At 33.9% G+C, this 17,259-nt stretch overlaps 1 protein-coding gene across 1 annotated transcript in view; it reads left to right on the top strand.

Annotated features, from left to right (window-relative positions):
• LOC129241099 (guanylate cyclase 32E) overlaps positions 1 to 17,259 on the top strand; it is a 69,724-nt gene that overhangs the window by 35,947 nt on the left and 16,518 nt on the right. Inside the window, exons 9-10 of the mRNA XM_054877260.1 lie at positions 8,296 to 8,389; positions 8,509 to 8,696. Coding sequence (XP_054733235.1) covers positions 8,296 to 8,389; positions 8,509 to 8,696 — 282 coding nt within the window. The remainder of the gene's footprint in view (positions 1 to 8,295; positions 8,390 to 8,508; positions 8,697 to 17,259) is intronic.

Raw genomic sequence — 17,259 nt, 5'->3', positions numbered from 1 at the left:
CGGGATTGGAGTACACATTCTCTGTAAGTGCACGGAAAGCTATAGCTTTGTTTGATTGCTTCTCGCTAATGCTTAAATTCATACTCTCGGTTTATGTATGTACGTAGGCATATACAATTGCGTAAAATTAATTGTAGTTTGTGCTGAGTACAGAACGGACGAATATCACTTTTTGTGGCCGAAGCTGAACTAAACCGATCGCCGGCCAATTTTATCTAAAGATGATGCATAGATTGCGAGGTTTGGCTATTCGAAGCAAAATTGGGAGAGTAACTTCGGCTGCCCGCTCATTTCACACGCGTTCATGAGGTCTGATTATGCGTACTTTACGCAAACTTCAGAAAACTTAAGGCTGATTATGTTCCGTATACCATCATATAAAGAAATCAGTACTATTTCAAAAAATTATCTTTTAATATTTACAATTTCCCTATATTAATAATATAATAAACTAGAAACTCGGAGAAAAATTATCAAATAAGAGTGACTCCAGAAATCCATTTTTGAACAAATTTAACAAAACAATTATGGATTTAGGTGTGACCAAGGAGCACATATTCAATGCCGCTGAGCCTGTCTTACTTTGGAAGCCCTTATCCGATTAAGCTCTTGTGCGCTCAACAGGAATCTCTTCTTCGGGTCATAAGATAAGTAAGGGGAGAATAACGTTCCTTGCTTGTGCAAAAGTTGCTGGAAAAAATTCATTAAAAATTCGTTAAATAAAAAATGTCACTGATATGCCCGTTGCCTACAAAGTAAATAAAAGTGCTTGAATGATCTTCGCTGCATTTGAAAAATGATTTCACAGAACATTTGTTCCAGAGCTATATTCATTTTTTGCCAAAACTAAGAATCCTGTTTTAATCAAAAATTTCTTAAATTAACAAGTAAAAGAGTTCCTTCGTGCGCAAAGTCTTCCGAAAAAACCACTTCTTCTTATTGATAATGCTCCAAGCCATCCCAAAGCAGGCGGTAAAAGTTAAAGAGCTACGATGGCCAAAAATCGTTAATGTGCTTGCCTCCTAACTGTACGGCTTTAATACAGCCCATGGATCAAAACGCTATAAGGTTTACTAAATTGAACTACAAAAACTCCTTTTAAGTCTCATTGTTGCTCGTGGAGAAACTATCGATGAGTCACTGAGAAATATCGACCTGAAAAATCCAATATAATTTTTAGCTAGTGTATGGGATGCTTTTACTGCAAGTTGAATTCAGTCACATAGCTGATGATGCATCCAATATCCAATTCATTGCAACTTTGCTTCGGGAAGTAGAACCATTGCAGCAAGTCTCCCAATCTGAAATCGAGCAATGGATTGTTGAGCCTCATTCGGAACCCACAGCTTTAAATAAATAATATTGTAGTGAAAACGACGAAACAGTCGGCGAAGGAACTAATGGCGAGATGCTGAATAAGAATAAAATTGCATCGGAGGAGGCAATACCAGTATTCAATATACGAGCAAAACAATGCTTGCTTAAACGATATTATGACGCTGCAAAGGCTCAGAGGCAGTGTAATCCTGAACAAGCGAATGTGTACACAACAAACCATAATCGCAAATTTCTTTAACTTTAAATGAAACTTATTGGCTTAAATGGTAATTGGTCCAGAATCCAACTTATCACTTTAAAGTATTTAATTATAAATATAAAAATAATCCTATCTATAATTGGCGCGTACACGCTTTTTGAGTGTTAGGACGACCACCTCCTCCTTTGTGACGTGCATCTTGATGTTGTTACACAAACGGTAAATATTTTTTATGACGAGCTTTTTCATGGCAGAAATACACTCGGAGGTTTGCCATTGCTTGCCGAGGGGCGCCCGCTATTAGAAAAATTTTTTCTTCATTGTAGTGTTTCACGGAGTTTCGAACCTACGTCTTCCAAATGTAAGTCGCGCACCAATCCATTTGACTACGGCGGCCGTATTTAATGAATGCAATGAAAACAAATAAGCTTGCATTGCTATTAGTAAAAAACCACTTGAATTTATACGGAAAAATAACCTCAGTACTTGCATCCAGGTTGGTTTTCATTATGTGCAAGAATCGAGTTTATACTGCAATATGCTTTGCATGCAAATCTGTAAAAATATTGCTTTTGGCATCACTGTATGTGATGTCACTTAACAAAACTTGCAACAAATTCTAAGTCCAACGGACTGCTGATTTTTCGTAAGTTAGCACAACTTTCCGAGTAATCAGATTAACCCATTTTCGGCAGCTGGTCGATTTTTCGACCACCAACTTCGGCCTCCAATATCTCAGAAACTAAATGTAAATTTATTGATTAGTTTTCACAAGTTTTAAATTTGGAATTTAGTTAATTTCTAGAGCATAATTTTTTAAGAAAAAAAGGTTCAGGGAAGATTTTTGTAAAAGAATGAAATTATCACTATTTTTACGTGTTTTTTGTGCAGATGATAAAATAATGAAAAACAAAAAAATAAATAATTGTTACTAATTAATTGTGAAGAGAAAAGATGAAATTAAGAGAATCAAAAAAGTAACATATCGATATTGCAATAATTTTTACTGTTTCATGGACGTAAACTTTAGTGGTCGAGAAATCGACCGCTGGCCAGGAACTGTCATGTAGGATAGAACAAAATCTAGCAATATTTTTTTCTTATTGAAAGAGATGGAAGTGAGTATCTTTGTGGTATAGGAAAGGTACTACCCCTGCAGGGAAAATCATTACTAGTGAACCAAAATTCTTGTTCAGCACTAGTACCTTACCTCCAAAATTAAGCAGTTTTTCCATCTCGCTGACAACACGAATTTAAACGCAGCAGACCGTTTTGCGAAGGTTCATCCTATTACTGACGCTCTCAACAAAAAGTTTATGCAGTTTGGAGTCTTTAGCCATAATCTCTCTATAGACGAACAGATGATTCCATACTTTGGACACCACTCCTGCAAAATGTTTATCCAGGGAAAGCCAATCCGGTTTGGGTTTAAAACATGGTGCTTATGCTCTGAAAGTGGGTACTTATTTTCTAGTTCATTGTACGGGGGAGCAGCAACCCCTCACGATAAAACTATTGGTCTAGGCGCACAAACATTCTTAGACTTGCTTGCCAACGTATCTGACCCTGAGTGCAACATCATTTTCTTTGATAATTTTTTTCTCTTCATACCATCTAATGTGCCTTCTGAACGAACGTCGATTTTTTGCAACTGGTACTATACGCGAAAATAGAATGGGCGATTCTCCTTTGAGAAATTTAAAAAAAGAAATACGAGGAACATTTCATCAACTACTTGATCATCAGCAAGAAATATTGACTGTTCGGTGGAATGATAATGCTGTAGTCAATGTTATAACTAATAACTCCACAGTCAATCCAATTATTAGCACTAAAAGATATTGTCGGAAGAAAAAACAAACTATCACTATCCCGCAGCCAAAAGTTATTCAAGAGTATAATCATGGCATGGGTGGTGTGGATATCCATGATAATGCGGTGGCAAATTATAGAATATGTATGAGAGGAAAAAAATGGGGGTGGCCAATATGGACAAATGCTCTTGGTAACGCAATGGTCAATGCATGGAAACTTCATTGTATGATGGCAAAAATTGAAAAGATAAAACCACTGTCACAAATTGATTTTCGTTCCAAAGTCACAACAGAATTATTGAATTACGACAAGGACGAGGACGAGTATGAAAACGAACATGGAGATGAAGGTCCATCGAACCTTCCTCGGATCAATGAAAGGGTACACGTCGTCATGAGAAGCATTGAAAACAAATTTCGGCGGTGTCAATTTTGCAAGAAACATACTATTTTTACTTGCAAAAAATGCAATATTCATTTACATACTAAATGTTTTGATGATTATCATAAAAATTTGTAAGCTGACTTTTCTATCAATAAAACAACAAAAAAATATTTGTATTTGAAATAAAATGAAATATGTAAATTGACTTCGTGTGCTAAATTTTTTTCATATATGTTGTATTTTTTTTTTAATATATTTGACGGTTTTTGGCTAGCGGTCGATTTTTCGACCAGTCCATATCTAAAACACCGATGGTCAGAATTTTTTTTTTTTTATTTATCTTGATTATGGTCCTATAAGCACTGACTAAAAAGGAAATGAAAAAATTATGTCGAATTCTTGTAGCGGCCGAAGATGGGTTAATCAGACATATACAAAAGCATTTAATTTTTATCTAACAGTTTTAAATTTATGAGAAGTGGGGCGAAGTATGCATAATCAGATCTGTACGCTTGTCCAAACAGTCGTTATTCAGGCAGCAACGAAGTAACTTGGGCAGTTACTGTGTTATCACCATCTCAATCGTGGTTTTATCGTAAACAGACCGTCGTCATATGTATCTCAAGTCACGTCAGCAAATCAGCTGATTCCTTTAATATTTCTAAGACCCGGTTAACGGTTTGAAGTTGTCCACACCTTCTGAATTCTTTTCACCATGCATTTTATCAATGTTCGGGCGAAATTAAAGCGAACCGTAGCAAACATATTTCAGTCTATAAAAATAGACGACGCTTTTTAAGAAATTTAGTTTTGTTTTATTAATAAAACCCAGCAAAGGTACTCTTGTTTAAGTAAAAAAAATTTCAGTTAATTTTTTAAAATGGCCAAAGATATGAAACATATTCTGATTAATTTATTAATATAAATAGGTCAAATAAACTATGCAACAAAATTTTAATATTTTGAAGTCACTGGTCAGTGATTAGCCGCATTTGATAGTATTTGAGGATACTGATTACGAATGCGCAACCAAATATTTTTAATACGCCATATAAAGAATAAAAATGAAGTGATAATAAATTTGTTTAGACTTTCACGATCAATAGTTCAAATTTTAGCTGCCACGGCCGGCTCATTTCGTTCGATGGAAGTTTAGAGAATTATGTTGAAATTTGCTGTTAACTGCTTAAGGCGCTTCAGCAGCACTTTTGAACAAATTTTAACCATAGATTTTACCATGAAAGTAACTGGGCGCAATATTTGTTTCAAGTCAACAACTCCCAAATTTCAGCGACTTTTACGCATTCATTGTCAATTATAAGAGCTAACGAAATTGCATTTTTGGATAAAAATTTCTTTTAAATTGTGGTGCAGTATAAAATTTGTGAACTTGATGCGAATTCGAATTCGAATATTAAGCCGTTTATGAAAGGCTTACAATACAGATGCAATGAAGACAAAATAATACTTTTGTTCTTTTTATTTTGTTTGTGAAAAAAAAACTTGTATTTGACCATGCTTTAACTACAAAAAAGATCTAATAACACTACTTTACAGGCAAAACAAAAAAAAAAAAAAACTAGATCACTCAATTCCCATGTAGAATAGGTCGCTGAGTCTGCAATTCACATAATTTCTTTTTTCTTATACAGCTTCGAGTTATCGCCAAATAGAGGTTTATGATTACATCATACAAATTTCTGATCATAATGGATACAGTTTATAATCTTCCTCTTCCGGATCTCTTAAGTTTCATCAATGAATCCAAAAGATTTGCGGAAGAGTGACCTCAAACCAATTTTTTCGTCTTACGATCCTTACTGTATCTATCCTGACTCTCTATTCTGACATTTAGTGCAATGGTCTTTCTGACTAAGTGCTTGAGAGACCCCACTATATCTATATTAATATTATATAGCCTAACAATTCGGAAGTGTACAATTCCGTGCATGAAACTTCATAATGACAGAGAGCTAATGACCACCGAGTGTATTTCAGTTTATGGGAAAACATCAAGAGAAGTTTCGATTTATAGTATACGAGGGGTGGAATTTCGTGAAGGTCGTCCAAAATCAGTTATTGTTCCGAAAACCATTGATGCTGTGCGCGAACTGATATTGCAAGATCGTCATGTGACCTATCGTGAGATTGAGACAATCTTAGGCATTAGTGGGATTAGCATACATTCAATATTGCATAAACATTTGACAAAAAAAATGTCTTCGCGTTGGATCCCACACAATTTGTTAACCGCTCAAAAAAAGACTCGTGTCGATTGGTCGAAGGAAATGCTCAAAAAATACGATCTCGGGGCTTCGAAACACGTCTATGACATCGCGACAGGTGATGAATCATGGATTTACGCGTATGAGCCCGAAAGTAAACAGCAGTCGACTGTGTGGGTGTTTCAAGATGAGCCAAATCCAACAAAAGTTGTTCGCGCACGAAGCACTTCCGAGCAAATGGTCGCCTGTTTTTTCGGAAAAACTGGACATGTCGCAACCGTACCACTAGAACAACGCAGAACAGTAAACTCTGAGTGGTACACAACCATTTGTTTGCCAGTTGTCTTCCAACAAATTAGACGGATCAATCTTCACCAGGACAATGCGAGCTCTCACACATCGGCTCAAACAACTGCATTTTTGAGCACCCAAAACATCGAATTAATGGGTCATCCGCCGTATAGTCCTGACTTGGCACCGAATGACTTCTTTTTATTCCCGTACGTAAAAAACAAAGTGAGAGGTCAACGTTTTTCGACACCTGAAGAAGCGGTTGCGGCATTCAGAATGCATGTTTTGGAGGTACCTCATTCAGAATGGCAAAAGTGCTTCGACAATTGGTTCAAACGCATGCAAAAGTGTATAGATCTTCATGGAGAATATTTTGAAAACCAATAAAGTGATTTTCGATGATTAAAATTTGTTTTTGTTCTCTAATTCCGACACATAAAAGGCACCCCTCGTATTGCTAGAAATATTTTCAAAATATTTTGCTTTTTAATTTCTTAAACCTAAAAGTTACTCCATTAGAATAAAAACTCCATTTTTGTGAAATCATTAGTTGGCTTTTCTAGAAACAAATTACTGGAGTGATAAATTTTAATTACAATATAAAATTTGACATAAATAACATCTTTAGACGATTTTTTCTCCAGATATAAGAAATTTTTATGATCTACTTTTTTTCTTTAATTCAAAACCGTTATACGGCTATGTCTCTAAAACTATGTACAAAAACGATTTTATATATGGATTTTCTATTGTCTTGGATTTTACATACGAGTTGGCTGGTCTAGTTCTGGGCTAAAAAAAACATTATTGTTTGTTCACCTGTGTAATTACAAATTTTATATGGAAGTTCAAAACTCATTAGGATACATAAAGTAAAGCCGGAAAAAACGATGTATTTCCGTTGTATATTATTTTTAAGAAGCAGCTTGTATGTATGTGTAACACCCTTTTAGAGAAAAAAAATTATCGCAAATAAAATTTCTGGTCAATCTAAAATCAGAAATTTTTTTTTATGAAACCCGCCGATTGTATGAAAAAAATTCTTTATATAGAATTTAAACTATCAATTTTTTTTGACATAGTTGAAAATTTAGTTTTTAAAAATAAATAATTGACCCTCACACTTTTGTTAGATATTTGGCAAGGTTGGTTGTTGTTCCACAAATGGAGGGGCCTACAGTTTTAAGTAGACTCCGAATGGAAAAATTGTTTTTATGAGGAGGGTTTTTATTGTCTGCCGAGTGGTAGACATTTTATGGTTAGACATCTTTGGTTAGACATTTATGAAATAAGACGTGATTGATTCACAAAGTTCGTCTGAATGAACTGAAAAACGCTTGGCTGAAGTTGAACATTTTCACCGAAAAATCATCATATCCTTAGCATCTAATTTTATTTTATTTTTTTTTTTCAAAATAAGCGAGAGGTAGAACGGCTAGGTAGATGAACCACCCGCTACACACAATTTTTTTAATTTTATGAGCTTTTTGGCTCAGCTATATAAGCTATATCTATATTTTTCGCCTCAATAGAAATTATTAGTAGCTATTCACTAAAATCGATCTCACATCCTGATGAACCATTTATTTTCTCTACAAAATTAAAAAAATTATTTAAATAATTCTTCAAATAAATATTCTTATTAATTATTTGCACACTTTTTGAAAAGTACTAAATCGTGTTCATATTTCACACTTACTTTATTCAATTTTTGCACTTTGTAAATATGCATTTTTCTAATAATTGATTTCAATAATTTCTCATTAAACTAATGCTTTAAATAACAAAACTAAAAAACTAAAACAAACGAAATATGCGAAAGAGTTTTGTACAGGTGAGTGCTCGCCCCCTCCCTACTACACACCCAAGTACTTATACCTACATACACACGTTCGAATTTTGCTAATTGCTATTTACCCACTCGAACCATCTTCCAACACTACAAATATACGAAGACACTTTTTTCTCATTGCAATGAATATAAATAAATGACTGCGCTTTAATAGCCATTTGATATTAAAAATTTATTCAACCCACAAATAGGATCTCAATTTATATGGCAAAATCCATTGGGTGAGCGGGCATGGGCGTCCAGCAGCGGAGCCGAAATGCGGTTTTGCGGGCGAGAAGTGCATTAGTGAGTAGAGGGCCAACTAACGGTCACCATGCAATGGCGTGTCCTCATTTCAATTGGCATTATTAACTTAATTTTGTACATTCACACATTCATATATACATATGTTATATATTTTGCAGGTTATACGGGCGAGATATCCGCGGGTATCGCTGGTGGGGCGTTGCTGCTGCTCGGGATTATCTCGTTGGTTTTGTATCGTAATTGGCGCTACGAACAGGAGCTGGATAGTTTGTTGTGGAAAATTGATTTTCGAGAAGTGCAAATGCATGAAAGCGAAAAGGAAACGTCTAGTCAAAAGCAAACAAGGGTGAGTGCAAACATACATATAGTACATACTTACATATACATATATATGTGTGGGGAAACTTTTTCAAATGCTATTCGAGTGGGTGAAATACAATGCGGTTGATAGAAAAGCTTGTGTAAGCCGATTAATTGTACCAGCGGAAGTTATTAATTATTAACTACTTAAACTCTTAGTAAATTGTGTAAATGTGCGCATATTAAAGTAGGCAACTCTTTTCATATACTATAATAGGTGCAATTTTACACACAGAATGTGGACGTCGAAAATTTCACATTGTACAAGGTAGCGATGGAAGATGAATAATTTTCACAAATAATAATAATTTAAATTTTTGTCAAGTGTATTTATTTATTTTTATTTATTTTAATAATCTGCAGTACAAATTATCTTACAGACTAGACAAAAATGTAAGGAAAAACAAGTCAAATTTGGCAAATTAAATATTAGCAGTCAATTTAACATTAAGCAACTAAATCCAACTTTTTTACAAAATTAGGTCTAAATAAAACGAAATCAAGCAGGCTGGAATTGGATATTGAATTATAGTTTCGAAGTGGTTCTTTACTCGCAAATTTAGTCTTAAAGTTTTCCCTATAAATAGGGTAAAAATTGCCAACACTTTTTTGTGGAACATTAAAGCTCATCCGCTCAAGTATGCGATCAACAACACTGAAAATAAACGAAAGTAAAAGAACTGTCCTCCTCTTTTCTAGAGAGTCTAAATTAATTAGCTTTAGCCGAGAGTTGTAGGATGGAACAGCCGTTCGACACTTGTAGCTCTCTAGTGGCTGCAGTCTACAAACAGATAAACAAATGAGCGCATAAAGGCTAAAATAAAGTTGCCCATCACTCAAAATCATTTTTATTTATTTATTAAGTAAAAGCTTTATTAAAAAAATTATGCAGTTTATTTTTGCGCCACCTTTAATAATAATTTTATTTATTGTACTTTTTCCCACTTTTTCCAACATTATTTAAAACATCCTACATTTTCACACCACTTGGAACTTTCAAAAATGCAGAGTTCAGCTGTATCGAAGCTCGAATTTTCTACTTACAATGTTCCGAGAGATTAATCATTGAACGCCGAGTTGAGAATTGAAGGATTTTTTCTAAAAAAAAAAAAAAAATTAAATAATGAATTCGTAATAAAATAAGGAAGTAAAGTCAATAGAAAAGCGTATTATGACCAAGTAGAAGAAGAAATTAACGGAATAAATAAATGCGCTGGGTCAGTGGTGGGATTTTGCCAAAAATATACAAGTTGCAAATGCAAGTATAGGTTCAGATATACCTCCGGAAATATTAAACCAGTACTTTAAAGCACTGCTAAATGACGCCTGTCCCCCACAACAAATTTAAAATGTGTCACTATTAGATAAGATTGTTTGGATAAACCAATTACGTGAGAAGAAGAAAGCAAACGTGAGAATAAAATCTGTTAAAAGATTTATTTCAGTCTTTTATTGCAAAAATTTAATAATATTCAACTGCGTACAATGAAATACAGTCTATGCCAGAAAAAAGAAACCGCGATTATTCATGAAGTATAAAAGATATATAAAAAATAAATAATTGGCGCGTACACTTGGCCGAGCTCCTCCTCCTATTTGTGGTGTGCGCCTTGATGTTGTCCCACAAATGGAGGGGCCTACAGTTTCAAGCCGACTCCGAACGGCAGATATTTTTATGAGGAGCTTTTTCATGGCAGAAATACACTCGGAGGTTTGCCATTGCCTGCCGATAGATAAAAAGATAAAAGATATATATTTGCAATTTTTGTGTATGTACAAAACTACGGGTCGCAATTACTCAATAAGCCGTATAGTCTACATCGTTATCGAGTATAGCCTGACATCTTCTCGACATGCTTTAAACCAGCTTTCTGCGTAGCTCGTCAGCAGAAGACCAGATTTTGCGAACTTGACGCTCGAGTTGCTTTAAATCGTGAACTCGCTTTCCTGAAAGACGTGTTTTTCTGAGAGCAGGGGTTTTGATGATGTGGGATGGTAGGATATGTTCGCCTTCTTCAGTCGTCGTTCGATGGTGTTGACACTCACATCTATTCTTTTTTTAGCAAGAATTGAGTGTATTTGGCGTAGTCGCAAAGAAGGGTATCGCTTAAAAAATTAGACAATGACTTTATCCAGCTGTTTTGTCATCACCCGCCTCAAGCTGCGCTCGGAAAAGTCATCAACATTTTTGTACACCTGATTCCACATCACAACAAACTTTTTTGATTTTCAATTACGTTTTCAGCCGCGGCGGAAGATAATTTCGGCTCTTTCGAATGCGTGCATAAAAATAACGCCTAGAAACGCTTCACGTACTTCTCACTCATTTTTTACGGGAAAGTTTCGAACGACACTAACCTGAGTAGCATTGGCGTCGTCGCCCTTGAGTGGGACTATTACGCAGCGAAAAGCAGAACGAAATATATCTTGAAGTTACAAGAAAACAATCGGTTCTTTTTTTCTGACACGGACTGTATGCAGATAAAAGCGACAAATTTAATATTAAACCTTAGAAAATAATAAATCTTAAGAAAACAATTTAAAAATATAATAAATCTAGCTTGTACATCCTCCGTTATTTATTTTAACTGGTACTATGTAGTCGTCGTGGCATCGAATTTATGACTGACTAAAGGAGAGTTTTTTTTGCCTAAGGAAGGTTTTTGTTCATTCCTCTTGAATAGCTTTTTTAATGTGTAATAGGCTAATAAACTTGCGGCCGGCTTTATGAACTTGTGTCCGAAGAATGCAAGAGAGGTTTTCTTTGGATTTAGCTCGGGCCATTGGAGTATTGCCCTGTTGATACGTCCAAGATTCACCGAGAAATTCTTCGGCAAAATTCAATAAAAAATTATCCAAAACTTTTACGTAATTTCCGGGGTATTGGCTCGGTAGCTAAAACACCCCAGGTCATAAAAAGTTTCGGGAGTGACGCGTTTTGTTCTAGCTCGCGAAAATCTCTCCAATACTTCTTCCAATGCAACCATGAGTCGAATCGAGATTAATATTGGGAGAAAGTTCACATCTAATTTGGTTAGGGCTGGTGTTTTTATTGACAGCCAATCATCTTATCTCGCTGGTACACCTGTTGTCAATCTTAAGCTTCCATTAAGATTTTTCAAAAGCGCTATTTTGCGAACTGAAACTCTATCTATTTGCGATTTGGCGGATTATCAATTTATTCAAGTAAATTTAAATTAATGATTTTTATTATATTTTTTATATTTTATATTATTTTTATATAATTACTAGCGTACCCTCGCCCGCTTCGCTAGACGATAAATTCAATGATTTGCTGAAAGAGAATGAAATTAATACGAAACAAAGCAAATTCTTTGATACAATTTCATTCGAACTTTATTGTAACACTTTTTGGTAGAAAACGTTTTTGGTTTCTCCATCTTTCGCGTGAATAATGACGATGGTTTGCCAACTCGTGAGCAAGCTACATACAATTGTCCATGAGAAAAAATTGGGTATTCTAAATTAATACCGCACATTTGTAGAGACTGTCCTTGCGCCTTATTAATTCTCATAGCGAAGGCAAGGCGAATAGGGAACTGCAAACGTTTGAAATCGAATGGTAAATCCGCCGGAATCAGTGGAATTCAGGGTATCAAAATGTCTTCTCCTTTGTACTTCCCTTTCAAAATTGTTGCTTCGATAACGTTACCCACTAGCTTCTTCACAGCGAGTCTGGTACCGTTGCAAATTCGGGGCACATTACTATTGCGCAGCATAATAATCGGTGCTCCAATTTTTAATCGTAAATTATGAGGTGGTAAGCCTGGCAAATCGAGTGAGTTTAAGAATTCAGGTGGATAATTTACGACCTCATCTTGATCAGTAATAGTGTCCATTGACTTATACGCAACTATGTCACCAGGTATTTGATCTAAAATAGCTGAATTTATATCATTGACGTCCTTATTTTTCCCAGCTAAAATTGCTCTTTCGCTGAGTCAATCATGGTTTTTGTAATGTTGAACTATGTTTGGAAATACACTCTGTATTAATGCCTCTTTAGACTGTGCAAAAGTGCAGAAATTGTTAGGCAATGTTATCATTCCTGTTGTTTTTGGAAAAAGGTTTATTTTTTTGGTTAAAAAGTGTTTTTTGAAGTTTTGAAAAACACTTCGCTCTAACAAATTTCTTCTCAGTTAATTGCTGAAAATTAAATATTTTGAAAAAACTATTTTTTTTAATTTAACGTTTTTGAGAAAATTTTGTTCTTGAAAAAATTTCATACTTTTGTAAAAGTTTAAATTGATTTGTTAAAAAAGATTTTTTTCCGCTTTGAAGAACACCCCCTCGAAAAAATGTATTCTCTATTAATAGTGGAATATGAAATGCTTTGAAAACACCATTTTTTTTTTAATTTTGTTTGGTTTTCAGAAAATTTTGTTCTGAAAAAATTTCATACCCTTGAAAAAGTTTCATTTTATTTTATTTGTTTAAAATTTGTGAAATTTTTTTTTTTTTGTAATTTTAGAAAAACACCTCTTCGAAGAAATTTCTTTTATCTTTTTGAAGAAAATTTGGTTTTGAAAAAATTTCATGCTTTCGAAATTTTTTTATTTTACTTTATTTCTTCAAAATTTTTGAAAACAATTTTTTTAATAATTTTCGAAAAACACCCCTTTGAAAAAATGTTTTCTATGTGTCATAGTGGTATTCCATTAACTTTTAGGATTATAGTCAAATACTTACAAATATCTACGCTTTCACAAATAGCAACAATAAACAAATTTCCTCAAAACCAAAAAATTTACTGTTTTTCTAAAAAAATTCTAAACAAACAACGTAATAAATTTAGAATTTTGGGTTCACGAAAAAACAGTATTGTTTTTATTGTATTAACTGAAAACCAAAATGTTGCACAAAATCAAAACAAAACTAAATTATTTGTTTGTGTTCATTTGGTCCATATGTTCCATAAAAAGTTGATATGGTGAATAATATGCAGGGTCTGATACACGCAAATTTCCATTGACCATTATAGTGACAAAATTATCGATCACCAATTCCAACAGGATTTCAAAATCAGAGTTGGAATGAGTTGTTGTGTGGTGTACTTCTGAAAAAATGAGAAATAAACAAAATAAATCTAAAAATTCGAATTCTAACTTTATCTTGTGTATGTTCTTATTACCTTTGAATTTTTCCAATGAAGCACCATTCATTTTAAATTTTCCAAGAATTTTTTTATCATTTCGCGTTTCTTTCCTTTTTCATTCGATTCCAACATTTGTTCATAGCCGAAAACATCGTTTGCAAACGCATTCATTTCCATATAGAATTGGTCAAAGAAAGCATTGCTCAATTGAATTGAAACATTATTTTCATAAATACTTAGGACCTTAACTAATGCACCTTGGTACATACCTAACGCAGATATTCATCGCGACCTTGACATCGATACTATTGATGAAACAATACAAAGCGCTAGCAGAAGACACATAAATAGACTATTAACGCATACAAATCCTATGATGAGAAGACTACCAAATAAAGAAAAATCTACCCAAAGTCGGCTTAACCGTCAAACACCAACAGATCTTGCAAAATCCTTGTAATCAATTGTCAACTAATCGTATATGTCATTGTTTGTTAACCACTTGTTTTTAAATAATATGTATATATTTCTTCTAAATGAGCTTGGGGGCATTGGCCCTTCAATATCACTCTCATTCCATCTTTTTGTAAATCAAATTACTTATTGTCTAACGACAGGTGTAATATTTTATGGAAGAAATAAAAAAAAAAAAAAATTTTCATTCGAATCATTTGAAATTTCTGTATACAATAACGAAAAATTCAAAAAAAGTTGTACACATAAAATGAATGCCGATTCGAAACTTACTTTAATCTAAGAATCGAGCAAGTTTTGTACAATATTTTGATTTTTTCTTTTTTTTATATGAAGAAAATATTTAAAAGAAATTTTTTTTTGCTAAAAACCTTCCCCTAGTGGATCCCTATAATATGAAAAAAGAACGAATAAAATTGGCCTCGTATCGGCCCAAAAAATTGCGGACAAACGAACATCATTTCATTTTTATATATATAGATTAGTTTGGGGAAAACGAAATACATTATTTTCTCCGTAGATGGATGTAGTAATCTATATCTCGAGAAGTATCGATCAAACCATTTAAAGTTTATGCTTGTTGTTAAGGTGGCATTTCATACTAAAATAAATATTTTTCTCTTTTTTGTTTGTTCCATTCAGTTGTGAGTTACAAGGGGTTATCAATGAAAGTCAACAAAGAGACAACTCGGTACATTTTACAGTTTTTCTTTGATAAAGACGAAAATGCAAGCCAGGTTGAACGCCTCTGAAATTGTGAAAGGTGTTTATGGTGCCGATACTGTAACAGTTAATATAATTACGCGCAATTTTGGTTTCGTCAATTCCGTTCAGGCATTTTTGATGTTCGAAAATGTCGATAAAAATACAGAAATAATCAAAATTGACCGACATATATTTGTCACCAAACATTTTGGTATTTCACCATTTGCCGATTGTGCCACTTCCACTCAAATTTTCACCAGTGCTACATAAAAAATTGGGTTCTCCAACCTGTAGGGTCTTCACTATTGCTGAACACCATAGAATATAATAGATTTTTAAGCGTTTAGTGATGGTGAATACTTGTATAGGGTGATCAATTAAGAGGAGTTTTTTTCATTTGCGTTTTTTTTACAGATCGCGCGCGAGTTGTGGCAAACTGTCATCGTGGATTTGTTGAACAGCGTTTGGCATTTCATCATGGAAAGACTCACACCGCAACAACGTCTACAAATTGTTCAACTGTATTATGAAAATCAGCGTTCTGTGACAAGCCACTTGCCATACAGCTCGTGAAACAATGACTTTATTGAGAAGTCATTTCGGAGAGCAGCTGATTTCACGTTTAGGACCTGTGAGTTGGCCACCAAGATCTTGTGATATCACACCTTTGGACTTTTTTCTTTGGGGATTCGTGAAGTCCAAGGCCTATGCTGATAAACCAGCTACGATTGAAGCTCTGGAAGCCAACATTACGCGTGTTATTCACGACATACCAGTCGAAATGGTCGAACGAGTGATTGAAAATTGGACCTTCAGAATGGACCACCTTAAGCGTAGTTGCGGCCAACATTTGAATGAACTCATATTCAAAAAGTAAATGTCAAAGAATGTCCTTTCAAATGATAAATAAAGGTTTTGAACATAATTTACATTTTTGTTTTTTTTAACTATTGAAAAAAGCACCTCATGATTGATCACCCTATACTACATAAATGCAAGTATCTACGCAAATATTATTGTGCTATGTTATGCAAGTTATGCAGGCGTACATTGAAGTACAGTTAAAGAAAGTAGAAGCAACACAAGCAAATGTAGCAATGATTGCTTGGAGGATGCACGTAACACAACAAATCGTCAACTTAAGCGTTATCAGACATAGTGAAAGCAACAATAAAAACAATATAATACATACACATTCACACATACTTATGCAGCGTAACAGCTTCCTGTGTTGATGGCCTGGTGAATAGGGAACTGAAGTAACATGGCAACATTTAGCATAATGACGTCCTGCCATTGCTGACAAATGTGTGCGCTGTTGTCGTTGTTGTTGCCGCTGCTGTTGTCGTAACACTTGCAAGCTGTGTACACGTAAGACTGCACTTGACAATTTTGTGATTACAATGGATATGTGTGCGTACGGGTATAAGAAGGTGTAGCGACACATACAATTTATATTATTTTTATGTATGAATGTATGTATATATATTTTATATATATATATATACGGTCACATGCATATGTTATTGAGTTGATAAGTCAACATGCTTGGTTTTTCGATATTTCGTTTTTTTTTTATTAGCAAACCAAATTGGCTTTAAGTTAAAAAGTTCTATATTACATGATATTATTATACAACGGGCACGATTCAATAACGATAAAAGAGGAAATACAAAATGTAATCAGTAAATACCGAAATCGACTTCAATCGCACCCAAATGAACTGGCCTCTACCCTCATGTCACCATCATGTGTTTTTTTAAGGTTGAAAAGAAAAACACCAATTCAGCTCGTCCAAGAGCCATCTATAAAATATTGAATTTATTTATATTAATAGAAAGGATATTTCACTGGAAATATTCCTTTAATACTAAAATCAAAGCCACTCTTAAATGTAACCAAATATTTGTAAAATGTCTTCTAAGAATTGTAAGTATAGACAGAATACAAAATAAAGTTTTAAATAAAAAAAAAAAAAAAAACGATTCAATTGAAGAAAGCTATCAAAGACGGGACTTAGTTATGAAATTGTGCGAAAGCTCGCTTATTACGAAAAAAAAAAATAAATCTTGTGAAAAATATATTGTGAATGAAATCTAAATTAAAATCGATAAATCGCTAAGAGAGACATTATTTTATTATTACTACTATTATTTTTGTTGCATTTAATTAAAAAAAAAACTCATTTTATCTGGTAGTTCTCCACCGGTTGATCTCTGAAAGGTTCTAAAGCAAACCTAAATTGTTAAAGAAT

Source organism: Anastrepha obliqua, chromosome 3, assembly GCF_027943255.1.
Source record: "Anastrepha obliqua isolate idAnaObli1 chromosome 3, idAnaObli1_1.0, whole genome shotgun sequence".
In the NCBI taxonomy this organism is placed as follows: domain Eukaryota; kingdom Metazoa; phylum Arthropoda; class Insecta; order Diptera; family Tephritidae; genus Anastrepha; species Anastrepha obliqua.
Note: the sequence above shows the minus strand (reverse complement) of the source record. Positions and strands in the feature narration are given on the sequence as shown.